We start from the raw sequence: 24743 nt of genomic DNA on the forward strand, positions 1-24743 counted from the left end.
AGAAACCAGGTTAACTGTTTTACTTTCATTATTTCGTTGAACCTTCCCAATGACCCTGACACATCCGTACTATGGTCCCCATTTTACAGATGCAGATACTGACATTTGCAGTACTTAAGTGACATATCCGAGTCTGACAGCCAGGGATGGGGGATCCAATGAACAACCCCTCACTCTACACAATTCTAGAGCGTGCCACTCCCACAGAACTACAATGCTGATGCTCTAAATCATTAAGCTAACAGTTGGTGTTAGATTTAGGACAAAGCCTCCAGCTGTAACAGCCCCTTCACTGAGCAGCCTTTTGATAGAACTTCTACAATCACCTTAAAGGGCCTCTGCCCACATTGCTTCCCTAGCAAATTCAGACTGGCAGGACATGCTGAAGAACTCCAAAAGCTTCATTTAACCTTGGTAACCAGGCGGCAAAATGATCAGCTCCAAAAGGGTGAATTGCAAAAAACAAACAAAAACTGGCGGTAGGTATTTCAACCACAAGTTGGAGGTTCAGCAGAGAAAAAGATCTAGAAGTCTAAGTGGGCCCAGCAAGGATTGTGGACCTATAAGTGTGCTCTTGTCAGAGCCTACTTAATAGAACAGAGTTTCTCAAAATTAGGTCTGCTGGCTCTCTGATAGATGCGGGCACACACGTGTGTGTGAGGGAAGAGACAGGGGTGTGGGGAGACTTAGCTACTTTGCAGGATAACTTAAAATTTTGGTTTGTGTTGAGACAATCTCTCTTAACTCTTAATATACATACACATGTGTATCAGAACAGTGCTTAAAGAGACTGGGCACCCAGTGGTACAGGCACAATGACTTCCAAAGACCTGGGATGGAGGAGCCGCCAGTACCTATCTCAGGGTGACGGGGGGCCCTGTATTGTGTGGAACGTGTCTTCCTGCATTCTAATTCGCAACAAGAGATGGATCAGCCACAGTGAACAATGAAACCAATGAAAGTAAGTGGTTATCCACTCATTGATAATTTCAGTAATACTATAATGCTAACTGTTATTTTTTAAGTGATCAAGACGGCTTTGCAGAAGCAGTAAGCGACACTGCACTGAGAAGGGTGTTTGATGACGGGCTGGGGTTGAGATAAGCCAGAGGTCTGATTCTGCTGAACTGGCAAATAAAGCCTCCGAGTCCATATTCCCGTTCTGCATACACTTATGCAAACAGGCATTCTCTGCATTAGTATTTGCTGACGTAAAAGCACTGAAACAGATTATAGATCTGAACCCCAGGCTACATCTTTCTAATATCAAAACCCACATTCTGAATTTAGTTCCTGCAAAACAACATCATTCATCACACTAAAATAATGTTGTTAATTTGAATTTTATTGATTTGAAATTTTGTTTGTATTTAATTTGAAAACGTGTCTTGGTTTTATAGTCCTAAGAGAACCGTAAGCATAGGCTGTCACTTTATTCCGAGTGTTACGTTTGTACAGAGTTAAGTAATACAATGATAAAAACATTCCCATCACCACTGTGGGGGAAGGCCAAGAGAGTTTTATTTTTCTTCAAAAGGGCCGTTTAATACATGGCTCAAGAAATGAGATGGTGTTGAGAAATACTGTCATGGCCTGTGATTTTACAGACTGTTCCTTTAACTAGAAAACCCTTTCAGGGACCATCCCCCACACTTTGGAGTGGCCTCAGGGAGGACCAGACCAGGGAGGTAAGGTAACTTTCTGAAGAGCTCCAAGCTGGGTGGCAGGGCTGGGTAAGAGCCCTGTGCTCTGGGAGCCCTCAGCACCGCACAGAACAGCGCGTCTGGGCCAGAAAAAGGCCAGGTGTCTTAGCAATACCACGGATCTTGTCCTCACAGCAAACCACAACTGTCATTAACCTCACCCTTCTCTGGAGCCAGACAACTGGGGCCTGGAGACATCACCAGACTGGCGGCGTGCAAGACCTGGCCTCTGCTGTAAGGGTTTTAACGGTGTAAACCGAGCATCCGCTTCTCCCTAAACCAAGGCAGTCAGTACCTTTCCCGCCTGGAGTTCACGTTTGTTTCTGTAACCCAGCACCTGGCACAGTCCCTGCCTCATTAGAGATGCTCAGCAAATATTTGCTAAACCGGCGAGTTATTTCTTAACTAAAAAGCAGCGTGTCGAGACCTCCCTTTTCTAGGGAAGGCTCCGAGTCACGTGGGCAGGCAGAAGCTGTTCCTGTTCGGAAGCCTCCCAAGATATCCCAGGGCTCCCCCGCTGCCTTTCAGCACCCAGGATGCTGGAGACACGGAGCACAATTATCAGCCGCAACAAAGAGCCCACTGACGGCCGCTCTCCCGACAAGCCCAGACAAAGCGCAGAGACCTTGTAACTGAAAAGGCAGTGAATGGAATCGGGGGGAGAGGGGAGGTGTGAAAGCAAGCCTAGAGCAGGCTGCAGGGAGGGAAGCAGGGCGCACAATGCCACCCTCCCCCCCCTCCAGGGACCTGCGCTTTCTCCCCAGGGTGCCCCGTTCTACCGTCTGGCCCTTTGTCACCTATCCTGGAATCAGGCGAGGCAGGGAGGGAGAGAAAATGTCAGCTGCGACCCAAGACCACATCTATGGAATTGCAAAGGAAGAGAACAGACAAGAGGAAAAGGAAAAAAAAAAAAAAAAACCTTCTCGACTCTGAGTTTATTACCATTTTTTGAAAGAGGAAAATGAAGCAGGCTTCCACACGGGCCCTGGTCTGGGACTGCCTCTAACCAGCCAGTCTGGCAGACGGAAATGTAAATGCTCCAGCGACATGCAATCAAAGCCACGTTCTCAGGTGAACCCCTGGAGCCGCTTACCTACCACGGAGGCTGTTCCCACGTCCGTGGCAGACATCGCTAATCAACTGCAGTGCCGTTTCCTGCAGAGCCCAGACAGCTTTGCCATCCTCTAGAACAGGACTCCAGGCAGCCGTGACCAACGGGTTTGTGTCGGCTTGCCAGGAGGAAGCAATCGGCTCTGGCTGGCCTCACCCGACCCCTTAAACTGATTCATTCAACAAACGGAGACTCTGTGAAGTCATACCGCTGCCCAAGGTGACCTCAAGGGTGCAAGACAGAGCCAGGCCAGAATTCAGGTCTCCTGACTCCCTGGCCGGTGTTCTGCTCACTTGGAAAATCACACTGGCTCCTTTCCAAGCTGACAGCTGACTTCTGATGACCACGGCATAAAGGACGACACGAGAAAGGAGAACTCGGGTAACCAGAGGGTCTTATCAGAGCAAGCACTGCTTCGTCCCGGTCTGAACAGCAATAACTTTTACAGCCTCTGACCATCCCCTGGTGGGCATACTGGTAGGCAGAGAGCAGGATAATTTAAAAAAAGCAAGGGGTCTGAAACAGATTTTCTGCAGAACAAGCCTCTCAAATGGAGAAAGTTTCACTCAGCGCATATCCCCATCAAATGCCTCAGGGCTGTGCTCCTGAGATCTTAAATGGGGAAGGGCATGCTCTGAGAAATGTGGCTTTGTGCCCAGCCTGCTAGACCCAGTGTCTGAAGGGATAGAGATCTACAAGAACCTAAGAAAGTTATGAGCTGTTTTTTTTTTTAAGATTTTTATTTATTTATTAATGAGACACAGAGAGCCAGAGACACAAGCAGAGGGAGAAGCAGGCTCCATGCGGGGAACCTAATGGAGGACTCGATTCCAAGACCCTGGGATCATGACTTGAGCCAAAGGCAGATGCTCAACTACTGAACCACCCAGGTGTCCCTATGAGCTGGTTTCTTAGCTCTCTGAGAAGGGGGCAGCAACACATAATTCTTTTCTCGCACTGCAAACAACGGATACTTAATATTTTTCGATGTTCTTTACAATACCAGGTTCATGTGAGAATCTACAACATAGGAGGAGATTCCAGGAGATCAAATACACATAGGAGGCCAGTCTCTTCATTTCCCTGCGTTCAATTAGCTTTAAGTGATAAAGTATAAATACTGTTTATATAGCACATAAAAGTTGGGATAATTTCTCTTCTCATTCCTGCTGCCTCCACACCTGGCTATTGTCTGTGTCTGTTGAGTGTTGAATTCCTTCTGACCAAAGGCTCAGTCCACCTGCAGCTGACCCAAAGGACAGAGGATTCTCCTTTCTCTGACCACCCCCTTCCCCAGGTTGCAAATGCTAATAATATTTGGGGTGCAAGTGTCTTGAAGGGAGTGAGCCTGGACTTACTCCATCAGAAATCCCTTTTAGAGCACCTTTAACACTTAGTCTTCACTTGCTTGCCCATGGTGATGGGCAACTCACTACTGCAGGGTGTGGCCAAATTGTTCCTTTATGTATTTGGATATTTGTGTTTTTTTTTTTAAAGTTTTTATTCTGAGATAATCATAGACTCACAGGCAATTATAAGAAATAATCAAGGAGATCCTATATGCCCTTCAATCAGTCTCCCTCAGTGGTAACATCTCAAAAAAGTACAATATCAACAGCCAGAAAAATCAACATTAATATAATCACCGACCTTATTCAGATTCCACTGGTTTTACATGAATGCATTTGAATATATGTATTTAGTTTTATGCAATTGTACCACCTGTAGACTCATGACCATCAAGACATAGAACATTCACCTCAGGGATCTCCTGTACTTCCTTTCACAGACACAACCACCCTCTCTCTCTCCATATAACTGATCCCCAATCAATGCTCCCCATCTCTCTAATCTTGTCATTTTAAGAATGTTATATGAATAGAATCACACAGTGTCTACCCTTTGGAGATCTGCATTTCCCAGTTGGCATAATGATAATGCTCTAGAGATTTCACCCAGGTTGCTGGGTGTACCGAGAGTTTGTCCCTTTCTATTGCTTCGTAGTAATCTATGGCACAGATGAACCACGGTTCATTTAACCACTTGCCCACTAAAGGATATTTGGGTAGTTTCTAGATTTTGGCTACAAGGAATAAAGCTGCTATTTGCCTCTATCTACAGGTTCCTCCCCTCTCCCTCCCTCCTTCCTTCCTTCTCTAGTAGCTTTAGTGAGACACAATTCACACACCATGCAATCCAACTATTCAGTGTATGATAAGATGGTTGAGTATATTCAGAGTTGTGACTCATCACCACAACTATAGAAAATTTTCATCAGCTTAGACAGAAACCCCAAATCCTTTAGCAATCACCTCCCTGACCCCGTTCCCCAAGTAACCATTGATTTACTTTCTTTCACTCTACATTTGTCTACTCTGGACATTTTATATAACTGAGATCACATAATATGCGCACTTTTGGGACTGGCTTCTTTTCTCTAGCATAATGTTTTCAAGGTCCATCCATGGTATGGATGGACCATGGTAGGGGTGCATTCATTCCTCCTGGTGGCAGGATTACACTCCACAGACCACATCAGGTTTATCCACTCATCAGCTGATGGGCACCTGTACAGGTTTTTACATTAACTTCAGTTTCCATTTCTTTGATACCGATGCACAAGAGCAGAACTGCTGGGTCGCACAGTAAGTGTGGGTTTAGTTTGGAAGAAAGTGCCTATTCTCTTCCTGAGTCACTGTACGATTTCGCATTCCCACCAGCAATGTGTGAATGGGTCCAGTTTCTCTGCATCCTCGTCAGCATTCTGTGTTCCTCCTGTTTTTTAGTCTAGCCATGCTGATGGGTGTGTATATTCACTTGTCTTTACTCGGCTGAAGTCTGACTCTGGGTAACATCTGCTGCAATGATCAGCAGTCTCCCCTTGGGCTCACCTGTGTATGCTGGCCAGCCTTTGGTCCTCTAACCTGATAGAACCTAGTCCATGCCCCTTGCCTCCAAACCAAATGGGCCCACATTAAGAGCTGGATTCAATGGGCAGCCCTGGTGGCTCAATGGTTTAGCGCCGCCTGCAGCCCAGGGCGTGATACTGGAGACCCAGGATTGAGTCCCACGTCAGGCTCCCTGTATGGAGCCTGCTTCTCCCTCTGCCTGTGTCTCTGCCTCTCTCTCTCTCTCTCTGTCTCTCATTTTTAAATAAATAAAAAATCTTAAAAAAAAAAGAAGAGCTGTATTCAAGATGTAGCCTTGCCATCGGGGGGGTGGTGGTAGATGGGACACCTGGGATTTGGACCAGGTGATTCTGTTGAGCTGCATCCCATAGCTGGCTACCGTGAATCCTGGAGTTCATTCGTAATGACAGATTTTTTTTCCCCCAAATAAAAACATGTCCGGCAAGGACTGCTACATTCTGTGTTTGGGACACTCCCTTCAATGAAGAACGGATTGCTTGGCATGTTTTAGTTACAGCCTTATAACTTATCGTCTTTCCAAATGGAGTGCTCTTGAGGGAAGGACTGGCTCCCCAAAGCACGTGCCAAATATTTGCAGACTGGCCTTAATAAGCATCATGGACACAGAATCTCAGACATGACAACATGCCTGGGGACAGGCATACTGAAAAAAACTTAATAAATGTGCTGAATGGGTCCAGGAAAGGGTTAAAAAGGCACATCTCTATCCTTGGAATTTGCAATGGGAGAGGCTGCACAGAAGGGGAGTGATGGGGAGTGTGAATCCGACTTTGCAACTTGCTTGGGGTTTTATGGCTGGGCAGCCATCTGCCTTGTGTGCTTCGGCTTCGGCTCCCGAGGCTTGTCGGGGGAGGAATGAGTGAAATCATGAGCACCAGAGCACTTCAGGCCCTGGCAGAACCCTCTGGTAAGGAGCTGTGCAAATGTCTGGGGGTATCGTCAACTGCGCCTCCCTCACACGGCAGAGAATGTGCCGAGAAGGAATGTGGATACAGCAGTGCTGGTGCTGCGGCTGACATCTGTGGGCGAACCAGAGCTGTTCCCGAAAGGAAGGCTCCCAGGCACCCCTAAACACGCATGCACAGATCAAATGAGAAGCATAGCTCTGGCACTACCACTGTGGATGTTGGTGACGTGTGATACATCATGGGCCAGGAAAGGGTGGGCACAGAGAATGGGGCCGGTGCCTCCTCGTGCTGCCCCACCCCTGAACATGGTGCATCATCCAGCTAGTTGCTGAGGACCCCAAACACAGGAGCTGTCCTCCATTCCTGTCTCCATCACAGGAGACTCACTAAAGCCATCAATCTGGAGGAGTCTGCGACTGTGCCCCCAGACTGACCTGACACACACTTCTACCACCCACACCTGGTCCAAACCACAATCGCTTCAGGCCCAGATGGCTGCAAACACCTCCTTGTGGGCCTCCTCACACCCTGCTCTGACCCTCTTCTCTCAAGATCTTTTACGAATGTAAGTCACCTACCACTCTTTCTGCTCAGAACCTCTTGTGGCTGTAGAATAAAACACAAAGCCCTGAAGTGCAAAGGGCCAGGAATAGTCAAGGCAATCTTGGGGAAGAACAAAGACACCAGATATCAAGCTTTTACAAAGCCACAGTAATTAAGACGGTGTATATTGGCACGAGGGTAGACAAATAGACCCAAGGAACAGATTAGAGAGTCCAGCAGCAGACCCTCACATACACAGCCACCTGATTTATGACAAAATCAATACTGCAGAGCAGAGAGGAAAGAATGGCCTTCACAATAAATGATGTTGGGTCAATTGACTATCCATGGGGGGAGGGGAGGAGAGGAGTACCTTGATCTCTACCTCACGCCATATACAAAAATCGATTCCAGATGGACTTCATACCTAAATGTGAAAGGTCAAAGCTTTTATAGGAAAATAGGAGACTATCTTCATGAGCTTGGAGGAGACAGGGATTGCTTAACTAGGACACAAAAGGTTCTAACTATGAAGGGAAAAAGCAATAGACATTAAGAGCCCTCTGTTCATTAAAGGACACCATTGAGAGGATGCCATTAACATACCCACAGAATGGGAGAGGGAAGGACTGCAACCATATATCCATCACAGGACAACCAGAACACATAAAATTATATAGGAATTAGAAAAAAAAAAAAAAGAAAAAAATCAAACAACCCAACTTTTAAAAGAATGGGCAGAAGACTTGAACAGGCAGGCCCTCCACAAGGGTCTAAACATGCTCATAAGCATATGAAAAAACACTTGATCTCCTTAGCTACTAGGGAAACACAAATTTAAAAAATTAAAACCACAATATGATGATGCCATTATACACCCACCAGAATGGCTAAAAAGAAAGACAGACAATACCAAGTGTCGATGAGGACCAGGGGCAACCAGAACACTCAGACCCATGGGGAGTACAAAATGACACAGTCTCTTTAGAAACCTGACTGTGATATTTACTAAAGCTGAAATATGCACATCCCATGACCGAGCAATTCCACTCATACAGGGACACCCTACAGAAACATAGGCACGCGGTCACCAAAAGACATGCACAAGAGTACTCACAGAAGCATTCTTTATTCGAAATAGTCCAAAATCTAAAAACTACCGAGCGCTCATCAGTAAAACGGATACATGTATTTCAACATGTTCACACAATGGAATACTATACAGCACTGAGATTGAACAAATCACAACAACCTAACAACCCAGAAAAATCTCACAACAAAAAATATTGAGCAGACAGACCAGACACCAAAGAGTATATATGTTATGATGTCATTTATGTAAACAACAAAACTGGCAGTGCAAACACGTGTTTCTGGAAGGCAGGATAATGGTGGGCAGGGAGTGAGTGGGGGGCAGTGAAGAGAAGGGGGCACTGGGCAAAGGGCAGGCTGGGAATGTTCTGTTTCTTGAGCTGGCTGCTGGTCACACCTGAATAACAAGTTTAAAAACCATGTAAAGCCCTGATCATGGCCCACAAGACTGTAGCCCTGTCCACTGGTCTCATCTCAGTGCTGTCCCTCTGTTCCTGCTCACCCTGCCCATTCCCCCTGAGGGCCAAGCTCATTCCTACCTCAGGATGTGGCATCTGTCGCCCCTAGGCCTGCAGGCAGCTCACTTCTTCATACCCTTGGGTCCCCACTGGAATGTCTCCTCCTCAGAGAAGCTCTCCCTGACCACCTCTCTAAGACACCTGGCACTGGCCTGTCCCCCAAATTCATGTCCGCCAGAGCTTATGAATGGGATCTTCCTGGAAATGAGGTCTTTTTTTTTAAAAAATATTTTGTTTATTTATTCATAGAGACACACAGAGAGAGGGGCAGAGACACAGGCAGAGGGAGAAGCAGGTTCCATGCAGGAAGCCCGACGTGAGACTCAATCCTGGGTCTCCAGGATCACACCCCAGGCTGCAGGCGGCGCTAACCCGCTACGCCACTGGCCCCAGGCTGCAGGCGGCGCTAATCCGCTACGCCACTGGGGCTACCCAGGAAATGAGGTCTTTGCAGATGTGATCTAGGTAAGATGAGGTCACGCTGGATTTGGGTGGGCCCTAAATTCACTGACCGCTGCTCTTCGGCTCAGCTGAGAATGAACGAACACATTCATACCGTCTTTTAAAAACTCAGCAAAGGGGAAGAGAGGGGTGAATGGGCAGAATACAACGCACTTTCAAGGCAGCAAAAACACTTTATGGGAGACTGTAATGATGGGGGCACATCATTCCACATTTGTCCAAATGCATGGAATATACACCACTGAGAATGGACCCCAAAGCAACTTGCAGACTCGGTGACAGACACGTCAGTGTAGGTTCACTGAATGTAACCAACATCCCACTCTGATGGAAGATGTGGATAATGGGGAGGCCGTAGGCAGGGGATCTACGGATACCACATACCTTCCTCTCAATTGTGCTATAACCCTCAAACTGCTCTTAAAAAAAAATGGCTCTTAAAACAAACAACAAAGACCTTAGCAAAGCAGGGGGAACAAGGATGTCCCTGATGAGAAAATATGTCGGAGTGGGGAAGTGGCCTGCAGAGGTGAACACAGCAACTCTCTCAGTGGTGCCTCACATCTCACAGTTCAATGGGGGTCAATGGGGCGACAGCTTTACCTATAAGGTCTGTATGTTTTACAAAAAGGGGAAGAAAAAAAATGACGTCTGGGTAATTAATCTGAAAGACAATGCCAAAAACCCCTAGGGCATGCCCCAGCTCCAAAGGAGCCCTACGTTTAACTTAGTCCAGGGATCAGCAAACATACCCCACAAAGGGCCAGACAGTATTTTATGGGCTTGCGGGTCAGCTGGTCTCAGATACAGCTACTCGACTCTGCTGCTATGGTTGGAGAGCAGCCGGCCAACAGGAGAATAAATGAGTAGGGCCGGATGTGGCCTTGGGGTGTAGTGGCCTCCATCTAGGGGCTCCCTGTAGGGATGCGTGTAGGGGGATGACCTATGCAGGTAAGGACGGTCTCCTTATTACATCCCTTCTAGAATGTGGCTGAAGGGTTTTTCTCCCACCTACCCACAAACTCCTTCTCAAATGGTCCTTCTGGGATGGCTCTTGGTAGCTGCCCAAGGCTGCTTTTTGCAGAGCTTCTCCCCTGCAGAACCTGGCCCCATCAGTCCTGGGACCTCCTCAGAGAACATGTTATAGGGCTCCTAGCATTTGGAAAAGTACTGCTCACAACCAGGAATTAATCAGGCAGTGACCCCATACCTGGGAAAGGGGAACTTGGCTGGCTTGCTATCCTCAGCCCTCCCTCCATGGTCATGGTCACAGTCACGGTCACTGTGAGGAGAGGAAATGAGGAGAGAGGCCAGGGACAACGGACATTGTCCACAAAGAGGGCACAACAGGTGCACTGGGGACAGGAGATGCAAGCTGTGTAATTAAGGTCTCGAGACACCTGTTGGGAGCTCACCCATTCACACCCATAGCAGGTGGTTCACACATCTGAGGAACAAAATAACCAAAAAAAAAAAAAAAAAAAAAAAAAGGATCAGATGAAAAAGATGAAAAGCTCTCTCCATCTGTAGCCCACAGCTACTGCCTCAATCTTTCTGCCAGCAGCTCTCACCCAACACCCCTGACCCTTGTGGATAATTCCAAGGAGGTAGGTGGGTCTCCAGAGTGAGCATGACCAGGTGGGGCCACTTCAGAGCTGTGTGGCCCTGGGCAAACTCCCTAACCTCTCTGTGCCTCACACATCCTGCCTTTATCGGGATTCCATACGCAAAGTTGTGCAGGGTGCTTAGCAAACATTTACCAAGCACCCTCTATGTGCACCAGAGGACGGAGCAGTGACCAAAGTGTGATTATAGTCTGGAGTAGGGGTAAGGGACACTAAACTACCACATGGACAGCACTCCAAGGGTGGCCGTGAAGTGGGCTGGGAGCTTTGAGAGAACAGGACAGGCCAAACCATGCTGGCTGATGGCGAGCTGAAGACATATTTTAAATCGCTACTTCCAGCGTGCACGGACTGTGCTTACTCTGTGTCGGGCCCCATTCCACTGGTTTGCAGGCAGGACTGGCTACATAACTTGCAGGGTCCAGTGTGAGACGAAAACTTGGGGCCTCCTGTACAAACGTTAAGAATTTCAGGATAATGACAAGAGAACACTAAACCAAGCATGGGGCTCATGGGGCTACAGGGTCACATACTCACAAAGCCAGCCCTGTTGACAGAGGTTGCCCATGGGATATAGAAGACACGGAGAAGCTGAAGGTCCTTCTGGGAACAGCCCCCATACCTCTGGGCCCCAGGTTCCCCCTCTAGGAGGTGGGCATTGCAGCTCTGGCATGCTGGTCCACTGTCAGGATGTACCAATAGGATGGATGCATGGGATGGGGTCAGCCTACTGCCTGCCACCTCCCAAGTGCTGTGAGCATGAATCATCCCATTCTCAAGGCGTCTGTGCTATCCTGGGACCAGTGCTTGACATCTGGGTGGGAACAAGACCTGTCCATCAAATGCCTTGGCTCTGCACATGTGCTTGTGTGTTAAGGACAGGGGTCCTGAATGTGCAAGCTTCAGGTGGGAGTACAGACTTTGGCCCTATCTGTGGAGCTGTTCTCTGAACCACCCTCTGTCCCAGGGACCTTCAAATCCAGGCTTTCCAATGGAGGTGGGCGAAGCCCCCCCCCCCCCCCCCCCCCACCACGCATAGGCCCTCCCACACGCATACCTACCCCAGAGCAAACCCAGACAGGAAGGGAAGCCAGTACCTTCTTCCTCTGGAACAGCTACTAGCTTAAGACTGTGCACGGTGCAGGATAAGCAGGGGGCCGTTTTCACCCCTGCTCTGGCTGTGGGGTGAGGAGTCTGCTGCCCCTGCATGCACACACACACTTGCATGGTCCAGAGAACCCCCCTTTCATCTTCTGTGTTTCCTTTTTGGGGTTGAGAGGCCTGTGTCCTCCAGAACTGACCCTCTCCAGCCTGGAACCAGCTGGAGGGGGAGAGGATCACAGTGCAGGAGAGACATACTTATAAAAAGGAGAAATACTATGAAAATGTCCCAGGAGACTGTCAAGGATCTGTTCCGCTGTCAGGCTCTGTGAGAGCCAGCCTGCCTGGGGTTCAAAGCCTGGTGCCACCGGTTTTGTGCTGTTTGAGAACCACAGCTAATGTCTGTCAACTACTTACTCCCCACCAGGCCCTGTACTGAATGCTCCACACACAAAATTCCTTGAGGCAGCCACACAGTGTGGGAGCTGGGTGCTGCCCGAGCCAGCGGATGGCCCAAGGGCGGCAGTCTGGCCTAGGGAGCTGGCTTCCTCCCTGGAGATGGAGGCAACACTCCTCTGCGGGGCTGTTGTGGGGAACAGACCTATACTGACAATGCAAAGCAGTGCCCGACACAGGTTGGGCTTCAAGACTTTACTTGATGATAAACATTCTTACTGTGTCGTCACTGCAAATTACAGCATATGCGATCAGTAGCCTTACTACTGTTATCTTGTGCCAGGCAGGGGACACTGAGGCCCAGAAAGGAGGTGGCAGAGAGAAGTGCAGTCTCCTCATCCACTGTTGTGTCTATTCTTTTTTTTTTTTAATTTTTATTTATTTATGATAGTCACAGAGAGAAAGAGACACAGAAACACAGGCAGAGGGAGAAGCAGGCTCCATGCACTGGGAGCCCGACGTGGGATTCAATCCCAGGTCTCCGGGATCGCGCCCTGGGCCAAAAGCAGGTGTCAAACCGCTGCACCACCCAGGGATCCCTATTCTGGTTTTTCTAAAGGGCGAGCTTCAAATCATCCCAGATGGTGATCCTGTAGGGGCATGGATCTGCAGTGCCTCTTGGCCCCTGTCTCATGATGGGGTTCAAGGGGCTGCAGTATGATGCAAGCAGGCCTGACTGCAAGGCTGGTGACCTCCAGAGAAGGCGCAGGCAAATGCTGCCTTGGCCGGGAAGCTGCTGGCAGCTCATGTGCAGGTCCCCAGGAGGCTGTGGAGCGTAGGTGAACTGCCACCCTGCAGCGGGCACTCTTGAGAACCTGACCGTGCCTTCCCACAGTCCCACACTCACTCCTGCACACCACAGAAATGTCACTGACTGCCCTGTTGTTTTGCTCCCTGGTCCCCCACAGACAGTGAAGTCCTCGGGAGAGGGGCCCATCTCTCCTGAAACAGCTGCTTGCCCAACACCTAGCACCGTGGCTGGTATGAATGACACGTTCCCACCTAACATAGTGGGACAGTGGTTCCACTGACATGATCTAGGGCGTAATATCCTTCTAGGCCCAGAGAAGGACAACAGGCTACAGAGAGGAGTGGTTCTGAGCCATGGCTCTGGGGCACACCACTGAACTCCCATTCCTGGCTCAACTGAGGCTCCTGGGCTGGATGCTTCTGTGTGCCCAGGTCTCCAGTATCCTTCTGGGTGCAAAACAGGTTAACAGCACTACTCCTCCTCAACACGGCTACGCAGCTTAAAAGAGAAGACACAGCACAAATAGACACGCAGCTGGGGCCCAGCATACACCGAGCGAATGCTCCATCAGAGCTGGGATTCTGACTACACCTGGCAGGACAAGCCCACAAAACCTGTCTACAAAATGGACCAGATTGGTTCCCCTAAATCCTGAAATCTTCCCCTGGCTCTGACCTTTGCCGGCCACTGGCTTTGTCTGAAATCCCGACCAGCTTAGCCCCCGGAGAAGGCTCACAGCGACCCCTGCTGCCTGCCGCTTGGAACTGCCTCGGGCCCCAGCCTGAGTGCACAACAAAGCAAGGTGAGCCAGCCGCGAGGGCTTTCCGCCCTCTCTCCAAGGGCTGCCAGAAACTACCACCAGAACAATGGCAGGGAGAAGAGAGACCGCGTAATTACGTTCGTTGGATGCTAATTCCCTGTCTTCTCAAAATAAATATAAAACGGAAGATCAAACAAAGCGTTTTTCCCTTTCCAACTTGGTCTTTTGTCTCCCTGGATAAGTGTCATCCTACATACGCTGCAGACACAAGTGAAACTGTCATTTCGGCGGGATACTATTTCCTGATCAGCACGTGCTGTTTGCGGCAATCCTGTTTTGATCTGGCAGTTCTTAAATTGGACTCTTTAAAAAGCAGACTCGTGTTAAAACAAGCAGGCGCATGAGGCTGAGGGTGCATTCTCTCCCGCAACGACCTTGCTGGCGAACTCCTCGGGACTCATCTCCCTGGGTATGGGGAGATGGAAAACATCCCCCAGGTTGTGACCCCATCTCACCAGACTGTTGGTGCTGCCCAGGGGACCCAGTATCACAGCTAAGACCCAGCTACTCAGGAAACCAGCAGGGCTGGCATCCGCATCACTATCCGCTAGCCACGCCTGTGAACGAACTGCACGCCAGTGGACAGTGTATCGGAGGAGAGAGTGACAGCGAGTTCTGAAGCAAATCCCACAAATGGGTCCCCCAGCTTTACACCAAATGAGAGCAAAGAAGTAGATGTCATAAAAGGCACTTCTTTCTGGTCTCCCGAATATAGGATTTATATTTTGCATCCACAGTTGACCAAATGAGTAAGATGCTAACTGATGATTCCAACAGGGACCTAGCTCTCCTGAACCTGTGGACCAGAGTGCTGTAGGTTCTGAGGGCCCCGACGATCTGTTCAGTTGGGGCTAATTCCCTCTGCCCTTGCGCTAGATGGTCTCTCTGCATCATGCCTGGGAAGGGCCTTGGCTTTAAACATCTTCCCGCGATGCCCCAATATAGAATGGCTAACCTAGGGCCTGGTTCTAAGTGGTACCCAACTAATCAGAAATGTCCAACAATGTAATGTAGCAGCATGGGGGCAGCAAAATGGTGGCCCCTGGCCATAGGCAGACACTTTGTCCTATACCATGTTTGCTTTCAGAAAGTAAATTAGTTGCCAACTTATTCTCCTTAAAATCAGGATTGCTAGTTTATCTTTTGAAACATGGGGAACCTGGTCTGATTAAATCTTCCTTTCTGCAGGGCCTTGCTGCCGGCCTTCCAGCTGGGTCTCCTCCCGGCCTGCTCTCCCAGGTCCCACCACCTGGAATGTGTGACCCTGTGCCAGCATCTGCTGATGGACTGCATTATTTATGCAGGTGATTCATCCTTCTTTCGAAATGGCCTTTCCATGAGAAGCAATGTAGACAGAGGCGCCCAATCTTCTGTTGGTCAGTAGAAGCCCCTGGGGAACTCTGATCAGAACAGCCATGTCGGAGCTCTACCCCTGACTAACAGAATCCACCTCTGTGGGGGTGGGACTTGAGCAAAGGTATGTTTATTAAAGTCCCCAATTGACTCAAAACTACCAAGAAAGTGGAGAACCATTGGCTTAAGCCAGGAGTGACCTGGGAGGAAGAATTTCAGGCAGATCATGGACAGAGCTGAGCTTCGGCCATGTGGGCTCCCACCTCATCCTGTTGTGGGTGGGGATGGAAAAGATCAGCCTCCCTTTCCTTTTGTCTCACCTCGGGAGGAAGAGGCCTGGCTGTTTTGAGACTTTTCTGCACAGTGCTCTGGAAAGCAGTGTGTGAGTTCAAGGGGGATAAATCAAAGGCAGCCAAATAATGACCTCTGAAAGACCACTGGGCCGGCTGCCAGCAGAGCCATCAAGGACCTGAAGCCACCTTCTCCAAGGCTCCAGCACGTTCCCCACCCACACGCCACCCCTTGGACCGAACCAGCGCTTCTCACCTGAAGAGCTCTTGGATCTCCCGTTTGTCAGCCTGGAAGGGGATGTTGCGCACCAGTATCTTCGAAGTTGTCTGCTTTCTGGGTACTTGTTTCTTCCGAGTGGATGTCAGGGCTGGCCTGGAAAGGGTTCAGGTTGTTATTCAGGGTATAGGCAGCTGTTGCCCTATATGGACTCCCTTGCCTGCACCACACTGCCCCCCACTCCCCCGCCCCCCACAAAGAGCAGATGCTCTGGTCTGTGCAGGTGAGGGATTCAAGGAGTTGGTGTGGATGAGGAAGATGTGAAATGTGAGGAAGGTGGTCTCCTTTGGATAACACAGAGCATAACCATCTTCTTCTCAAAACAGCATCTGGTTGGCCCACCTGCCCACCCTTGGGTCTCTCCTGCCTGTCATCTGAGAGACCCAGGGGCCAGCGGGGACTGGAGACAGGAAACCTGATGAGAGTGAGGCCAGTTCCTCACCATATCCAGTCTCCACTGTCCCTTTGTGGATGCAGCAAGACCCCAGATGGTCCAAAGGGCTTATCTGAACATTTCCACTGCTCACTGGAAGAACATTGTCCTGAGGCCCCAGAGCAATTTCTAGCCATGGAGATGGGCTGGGGTTTAGAGAGGAAACTTATCCTGGGGCTCAGGGCTACCTCTAACACACTCCCACCTTACCTAAGTCCCTACATCAAAGTGGGGCAGGATTGTGAGCAGGGAGCTGAGATAATCGGGGTATGGATGCCAAGTTGGCCACATAGGATCTGAATGATCTTGGGCAAGTTAACTTGGCCTCTCTGGGCCTCTGTTTCCTCAACTGGGGAATGGCCCTAATAATAGTGCTGGTCTTGTCATACTGCTTGAGGACCTGTCAAAAACTCTACATGGTGCCCACCATGTGCTAAACGCTCAGTAAATGGCAGCAGTTGTCATAAAGATGATTGTTATGACTTGCTCCCTTCAGGTCTGCTCCACATCACTTCCTCAAAGACCTTCTCTAAGTTTTGCCACTAAAACAGCAACTCATCCCTGCCCGACTTTATTTTCCTTCCTAGAATTCATCACCACCTAACTGCATAATATGTATTTGTTTATATTTCCCTTTACTCTTTGTGCCCTAGGGCTATGCTGTCCAATACGGTAGCCACAAGCCACACATGGCCAGCTAAATCTAAATGGAAACAAAATTCAAAATTCAACTCTTCAACTGCTGGGAGAGCCAGCCTCCAAGATGGTCCCCTGTGATTTCTGCCTCATGGGATTCATGCCCTTGGGGAGTCCCCTCCCATGCTCCATTAGACAGGAGATCTGTGTGACCAATGGACGAGAGATGCCAACAGTGACTTCTGAGATGAGGTCGTAAAAGACACTGTCACCTCCTCCTTGCTCCCCCTTGGATCACTCACTCTGTGGGAAATGGGCTGGAAAAACCCTCATGCAATCCCAGGGAGAGGCACCCATGGTGGGGAACAGAGGCTTCCTACCAATAGCCATGGGAAGGCACCATCTTGGAAGTGGATCCTTTAGCCCCCAGGGAGACTTCAGATGAAACTGCAGCTTTGGCCCACATCCTCATAGCAACCTCTTGAGAGACCTGGAGACAGAAGTACCCAACTAAGCTGCTCCTGAGTTCCTGACCCAAAGAGAGTGGGATAATAAACGTTTGCTATTTTAAGCTAAGTTTGGGATATTCTGTTATGCGGCAACAGATAACTAATACACATTTCGAGTGTTCAAATGCCACACGTAGCAAGCGGCTGCCATACTGGACAGCACAGATGCAGAACATTAGAGAAGAATCCCACCACTGTAGAAGGTTCTACCAAATACACTACCCTAGAATGCGAGCACAAGGCAACTCCATTCCTGGCAATTGGGCAGAGTATGTAGAATACAGTGGGCTTTCTCTGATTTTTTGTTGAATAAAAGGATTACTAAATCAACATTGGCTGGACACTGGAAATCTGCAAGGTGACCTTAGTTTGACTCCCTGCAGATAGGGCGTGGAAAAGAAGATCTCCACCACTGGCTGAGTGCTCACATGTAGGGCATGTGCCAGACGCTTCATGCAGCCACCCAAGGTCACGCAGTTCCTGGACTAGAACCCAAAGCTGTGGAGTCCCAGGCCTGAACTCAACTTCCACTGTACCATCACAGCTCAGGAACCCTTCCCATACCAGGCCTTCTTCTCCTGAAGGATGCTGACATGGCACAGACTGGGATGGGTGAACAATAGCAGAGGTGGCATGGCACTAGATTCATGAGTTGCTTTGAAAACAGAGAGAGGGAAGAAAAAGCAGCAGCTCCAGAACAGTCACCAGCAGCTAATCTGCTCAACGACCACAACAAATGACCCCCCACCTGCTGAAAACTACCAAATAAATATCTTAAACCAGCCCTAGGACTGTTAGAAGCAATCACCTCATCACCTGAGGCAATTCGTGACAAGGACAATAATGCCTTACGCAGGGCACGTTTCGTGCCGGGCACTGTTCAAAGCACCTTGGGGGTTACTAGCTCATTTAGACATATAAGTGGGTAGAAGGGTAGGAGCAAAATGAAACTCCTGGGGAAAAAACCCCCACTACTTCAGGAAACTGGTCACTGGGCAGAATAGGTCTGTCTCCATCACTAATGCCTACTAAATCTCTTTCAAAACAACTGGAGGCTGTCTCTGGGCTCTGTCATCCAGCTCCAGGAAAGAAAGGTCTATAAAGGCGGATGTTCAGGTTTTATCACTTCTCTGGTCCCTCCAAAGCCCCAGCAACAACTTGCAACTCTTAGTTGGGTTACGGATACCACCAAGATAAGCAGGATGATTCTCCCATTCTTGCTCCTCTGATTACAGTAACTGCATTAAACATTCACTCAAAAGGACTGGAGCAATCCCAGTTCATCACAGAAATGGGCCTTGGAGTTGGCAAAGAGGACACAAGCTTTGTGAGGGAGAGTCCCAGATGGTGAGGGTTTGGGTGGAGGGCACATTAAGGGACTGGGGCACCAGCACCAGAGCAGAAGGGACCACCCCAGATCAAAGCAAACATGGGGCACTGAAGACTTACTTGGTGGCTCGTTCCGAGATCCTCACTTCCAGTTTGTGGCTGTCCACAACGTGACCCTAAGAAATAAGACAACACAGCTTGTCATTCTGTCCTTCCAGAAATACGCACTTGCCCCCTTGCCATTCACCACTGCAGGCCTCCCTAGAGGGCCAGGGAAATTTCAGAAGGAAGATGTTCCCAGGCAGAGGGGCCAGCTGGAATCAAGGACAGAACAGCTTCTCCTGGAAATGGCTCATGCTGAGCCCAGGTAGCAGCTGGCGGTCACAGAGACCCAGCCTTCCAACATCCTCTCGAGCCATGTGTGGGCCTTGACCTTTACACCATTCGAGGGGCATAGAATTTTCCATAGTGTGTAAGGATGTGCAGGCAAAGGAAGCCCCTTCGGTCTGGCTTGCAGACAGAGTTCGGGTTAGACTGTATGGGCTTAAAAAATAAAAATTTCTAAACCACAGAGGACTTGCAAGGAAAGCCAGGCTCTCACGTGGGTCCCTTAAGGCAAAACTGGCATATTAGCAAAACTACCCTAAAAAATCCTTTAAATCTCCCATAAAATACACCACATGTAGATTCGTGTAAATAGTTCTTTGTGGAAATATGCACATATATATGCACACAGGCAGGTACAGAACCTAACACTGTCCATGTGTGAGGTGGGGTTTTATTATAGAATCCAGCATCATGTGGCAGAGAATGAAGCACTAAACGTGCAGAGCTAAAATTCAGTTATGTGCCTTGATGGCATCTAATAACGAAGTGGCATTTCTGGCATCTCTTAAAAAAAAAAAAACAACAAAAAAACCCCCTAGAGATCTGGTATTGTTGTAATCTGCCTCCCCACGAGGCAATGACTGGGTGAAGCCAAGAAGTCGCTGCTCCTTTAGACAGGGCACAAGCACCTGGTTTTGTTCTGGGTGATGCCTGCCTCTTCACCCCTTACACTGCCTGCCCCCACTGGCCCCCATGGGCATGAGTCTACAAGCCCTGGTGGAGAACAGAGAGCCTTTCGAAGAGAGCAGAAGCCCCGAAGGGGTCCCCTCCCCATCATCCTACCCAAAACCAACTCAGCCCCTCATGAAGTTGCCTTGAGCCAAGGTCATCAAAATTCTACAAAAACATATTGGCTAAGGGCCGGGTTACATTTCCTATAGCCCTGAAGCCTTCCCCCTGCACAGGAAGCTCTGCTAGGATAGGGAGGTAGCCCTGTTTGGGCATCCTTTCCACACTGCAAACAGCCCAGCTGGGTCTGGCCCAGGCGCACCCCTCAAGAAGAGAATGAGGGCAGGGGTATGGTGTGCAGCCTGCCATGCCCTGGCTTGTAAACTTGGCCTGATTCAACTCTTATTTTACCTTCACATTGCTTGGCCTCATGCCAGGCAGACCACGTCCTCCTTAGTGCAGTACACACAGACACATGACATTCTGACTATGGCTTCAAAGGGCCCCTGGACCCCTTGGAGCCCTTCCAGAGACTTGGGTCTAGAAGCCTGTCCTAGAGGCCTGGTCATGAGCACTCTGGCTGCAGAACGAGGGAAAGGCAAGTGCTGGAGGGGAACAAGCGGATCTGCAGAGAGACAGAGAAGTGTGTGGGAGGGCACTGCTCCTTGTCCCTTACCACCCAACGCCTTCGGGATGTAGGGCACCAGGGCAAGACTGTTGAGGACACCATCTCGAGCACAGGCCTGGCTCACTTTGAGAAGGTGCAAATCCCAGGCTGTCTGGCTCCCTGCAGCCCCAATTCAGGTTCCCTCTTGCTACTGAGGGCCCCAGTCTGATCTTGCACTTCTGAAAAGGACATGTCCAGACACCTCGGAGTTTGGCTCCCTTGTCCCCACTGCCTCCACCCCTGCCCAGGCCAACACCCTTTCCTGCTTGGACGACTCAATGCTCTCTCACCTGCCTCCCTATGATCCGCTCTCTGCAGAGCAGCTGCAGAGATTGTCCGGAAGCATAAACCAGTCCCTTCCCAGTGTGCTCCAAGCACTCTGCCAGAATCTCACTGCCTTATACTGCATTCTAGTCCTTAAATGGCCTACAAGATCCAGGTCTAGGTACCAACCACCCCACACCAACTCCTGCCTCTCAAACATACTAAGCTCACTCCTACCTTAGCAGCCCTGCCTCAGTCCCTTTGTACGTGCTGTTCCTCCCTCCTAGACTGCTCCCCCTTCAGATCTTTAGGTAGCTGACTCCTTCTTGTCAATTTTTACCTCCTCAAAGAGGCCTCCCCAGACCACACAATGCAAAGTAGCCCTCCCAACCCATCACAGTGCCTTCTTTATTTCCATCCAAGTGCTCCTCATGGCCTGGTCTTGTGTATTTATTCAGAGGTCTGCTCTGCCAGTCTCCTTGAGACGTGGCACAGAGATGGAGATTAATGAACACACTATAGTGATGACAGAGTGCTGAGAATGGGTCTCAATTTTTCTTAGGCTACAGTTCTCTCCTCCCTAGACAACTAGAGGAAGTGAAAGGCCCAGGAAAATATGGCCTAATCTGCATTCCTGTTCAAGTTCAGGAGTGCTGACAGGCAGCCCCCACCCCAGGCACCACCAAGTGCCTCCAGGGACCTCAGCCGAAATCCCCACCTTACCTGGAGCTGCTTGAGAGCCTTCTGGGCCTGCTCTGGCTTCCTGTATTCCACAAATCCAAATCCCATGGAAAGCAGCTCTCCTGAAGGAGGCAGAAATCACAGGGGTGAGGCAGGTGGACAGGAAAGTGAAGAAAGCATGAGCCCAAGTGCAAGGGTCTCAGCAGGCCCCTGGACGCCCACTCTTTTCTCTCTTCCTCACACCTCTCCTTCATTCCCAAAAAGATTTCCACTCCTGGCTCAACATGTATTACCAGTCATCTTGAAGAACCAGCCAACAAAGTTATATAGCTGTCACCTGAGGCCCAGTTGACTATTAATTAACAGATGATTGACATGATAATTAACTTCGTAATAGAATTCCACCTTTGGGAGGGAGAAGGAATGAACAGGGATGACCATCGCTATGATAAGCGACACAACGTCTACCTAGGCAGTCCTCCTCTTCCACACATTATGCGGAAAATGAATATATGCGTGAAAGCCAAATGCACCAAAGACTTACTCTTTACAGGTAACACTGGCCATCCAATTACAGCTGCTCCTGAATTTCAGATACCAAGTTCCGATGAGGAGGGGGGCTGCATTATGCAAACCTCTCTGGTTTGTATATATGTACAACTGTATAATTCAGGGGAGCAGGTATGGTAGAGGGCATTTGTCTGATTACGCCTTGACCTATGTCACAGAAGGTGACACACGCCTCCTCCCCTCCCTGCATATTACACAGATATACTTATTTTATTCTTTGTTTTTTTTTTTTCACAGTTGAACTCAGAAGACTGGCTCAAGTCTGATGGGTCCAAATGACAAGCAAGATTCATCACCTTTGACTTGCTCACTGGCCCCATCTTTGCATCGACTGTATTGTTCGTAAGACTCAAGCCCCAACCAAGTGGGCTTCTTGCTTGCATTTCCATTCACTATGGAAATGTGCTATATCAGATGAGGCCCCGAGGCAGTAAGGAAGTCCACGAACTGTCCAAATGTGACTCTCTCTGTGGGCCACAGAAGAGAGTCTATGACAGAACTATCATCAGCAGGCAGCGCCACCCTGCGACAACCCTGACCATTGGTTTCTTGAGCGGATGTTGGAAAGCTCTCCCTGGGAGAAGTCAAGATTAAAGGTGGTGGTGGGTGGTGTCTGCGTACACAGGACACTTAGAAAGCGTGTAAGACTGTGTGAAAGGCAGCTACGGAAAGTCTGGTTCATCACCCAATCATTGATGCTGTGCAGACCCACCACGCGTGAAGCGTGCTTTCCGTGACCTGCAGCAACCCTCCCAGGTATACAGGCTGTTTAGTCCCCTCCAACTCTGATGGAGGAGCCTGGTGGAGCAGGGCTCTCCAACACAAGCTCTTAAGAAAGAGAGCGCACGAGAGAGGTGCTCGCGACACTGAAAGATCAGGCAACTCTTTCTAAAGTACGCTGAAGAGCACTCCTGAGGGCTGGAGGCAGGCTCCATAGGTCTGGCGGCAGAGAGGGGCCCGGCAAGCCTGTAACCCACAGGGGCAGCCCCGGGCTGGGCAGCACCTCTGCCGGCCCGACTGGCTGCCTGGAAGTCAAGGGTCACCTCCTTTCCTGAAGCTCCTGCAACCAAGCCCTCAAATTGTTTCCTTGGTACTTAACTGCCTTTCTTATGTTCCCAAACTAGCCCTGTGGCTCCCAGAGAACAGGATGTTATAGTGCCCCCTAGATTTCTATGGTGACGTCCTAATCCCCAGCATCTCAGAATGTGACCTTTGGGAAAAGGCTATTTATAGAGGTGATCAAGTGAAAAGTGAGGTTGTTGGGGTTGGGCCCTGAGTCCATATGACTGGTGTTCTTTTAAGAAGGGGGACGGAGGGCATCTGAACACAGGACAGGCACAAGCCAAGAGAGCACCCCATGAGTGTGAAGACTACCATTCAGAAGTCAAGGAGACAGGCTGGGGCAGGCTCTTCACAGCCCACACAAGGAACCAATCTGCTAAAACCTTGATCTTGGACTTCTATGCTATGTGGAGATGCCTGTGCTGGGCTCCAGTCCCTCATCACCCAATGCTGTACCCACCAGCTTGTTTCTGTGCCAGGACACAGCTCTGGCTGACTCACGTGGCATCCCTGCAAATCCTGCCATGTGAAAGGGATGGGATGGAACAGCTGTGAAAGAGCAAGAACGTGTGGCCCGTCCATCATATGTAGGGAGCCAGGGCTGGAGAAGAGACAAGCAGGGGCCCAGGGCCTCATGATAATACCAGAGGCCAAACGGAGAGATGAGGGTGGCATCTGTAAGGTGACCCACAGGCCATGGAGATACATGGTTCATGGCTCAGTGGAATGTTCCAGAAGGTTCTATGTCTGGGTTGTTTCTCTCGGAAGGGAAGTGGGAAGGCCTGAGATGGGTCTCTTCCTGCTCTTCTCTAAGAAACTTCCAAAGCCCAGAGGTGCTAGGGGAAAAGCAAGGCTTCTGCTATGGTAGTGTCACTGTACACTGGTGGCACATCAAAAGTACTGCTCGGAGACCATGGGACAGTCCAAGGTGGCAGAGTCTAAACTCAGAAGAACCTGATGTGCATGGCTGCCTCTGAGGGGGACAGTGCTTCAGTCCAAGAGGGCCTTCAAAATCAGCAAGCAAAAGTTACCCCTACCCCTACCCAGAGCCACAGGTTCTTTTGGAATTATCCTTTCTGAAGGCAGTTTCCTAAGGAATACCTGCTTTGTTCTTCTTCTTGGAAATGGAGCAGCTCTTCACCATCCCTGCTTTGGAAAACACCTGGAAAGGAATGTCAACATGCATCAGCAGTATTTCTAGGCTAATCCTGCAACAAGTACAGGAGCATCTGGAAAGAAGCTGCGTATGTGACCACAGGCCCCAAGATGGAGGGAGTAACAGCAGAGTCGATACCCAGACTGTGCTTAAGATACAGACACTTGGGCAGCCCAGGTGGCTCAGTGGTTTAGCGCTGCCTTCAGCCATGGCATGATCCTGGAGTCCGGGGATGAGTCCCGCATCAGGCTTCCTGCATGGAGCCTTCTTCTCCCTCTGCCTCTCTCTCTCTCTCTCTCTGTCTCTCATAAATAAACAAAATCTTAAAAAAAAAAAAAAAAAAAAAAAAGATACAGACACTTAGGGACTCTCTCAATCTGAAGGTCTGACCCTTGGACTATCTCACTCGTCCTAAACAGATCTTTAAAACCACTCCATGC

General features: G+C 49.5%; 1 protein-coding gene across 1 annotated transcript in view; it reads right to left on the reverse strand.

Annotated features, from left to right (window-relative positions):
- RBM19 (RNA binding motif protein 19) overlaps nt 1-24743 on the reverse strand; it is a 122914-nt gene that overhangs the window by 61208 nt on the left and 36963 nt on the right. Inside the window, exons 18-21 of the mRNA XM_038575192.1 lie at nt 24249-24309; nt 21558-21637; nt 18968-19023; nt 15920-16036 (exon numbers count right to left, since the gene is read on the reverse strand). Of these exons, the coding sequence (XP_038431120.1) occupies nt 15920-16036; nt 18968-19023; nt 21558-21637; nt 24249-24309 (314 nt within the window). The remainder of the gene's footprint in view (nt 1-15919; nt 16037-18967; nt 19024-21557; nt 21638-24248; nt 24310-24743) is intronic.

The sequence above is a fragment of the Canis lupus genome, chromosome 26, assembly GCF_011100685.1.
Source record: "Canis lupus familiaris isolate Mischka breed German Shepherd chromosome 26, alternate assembly UU_Cfam_GSD_1.0, whole genome shotgun sequence".
NCBI classification, from domain to species: Eukaryota; Metazoa; Chordata; class Mammalia; order Carnivora; family Canidae; genus Canis; species Canis lupus.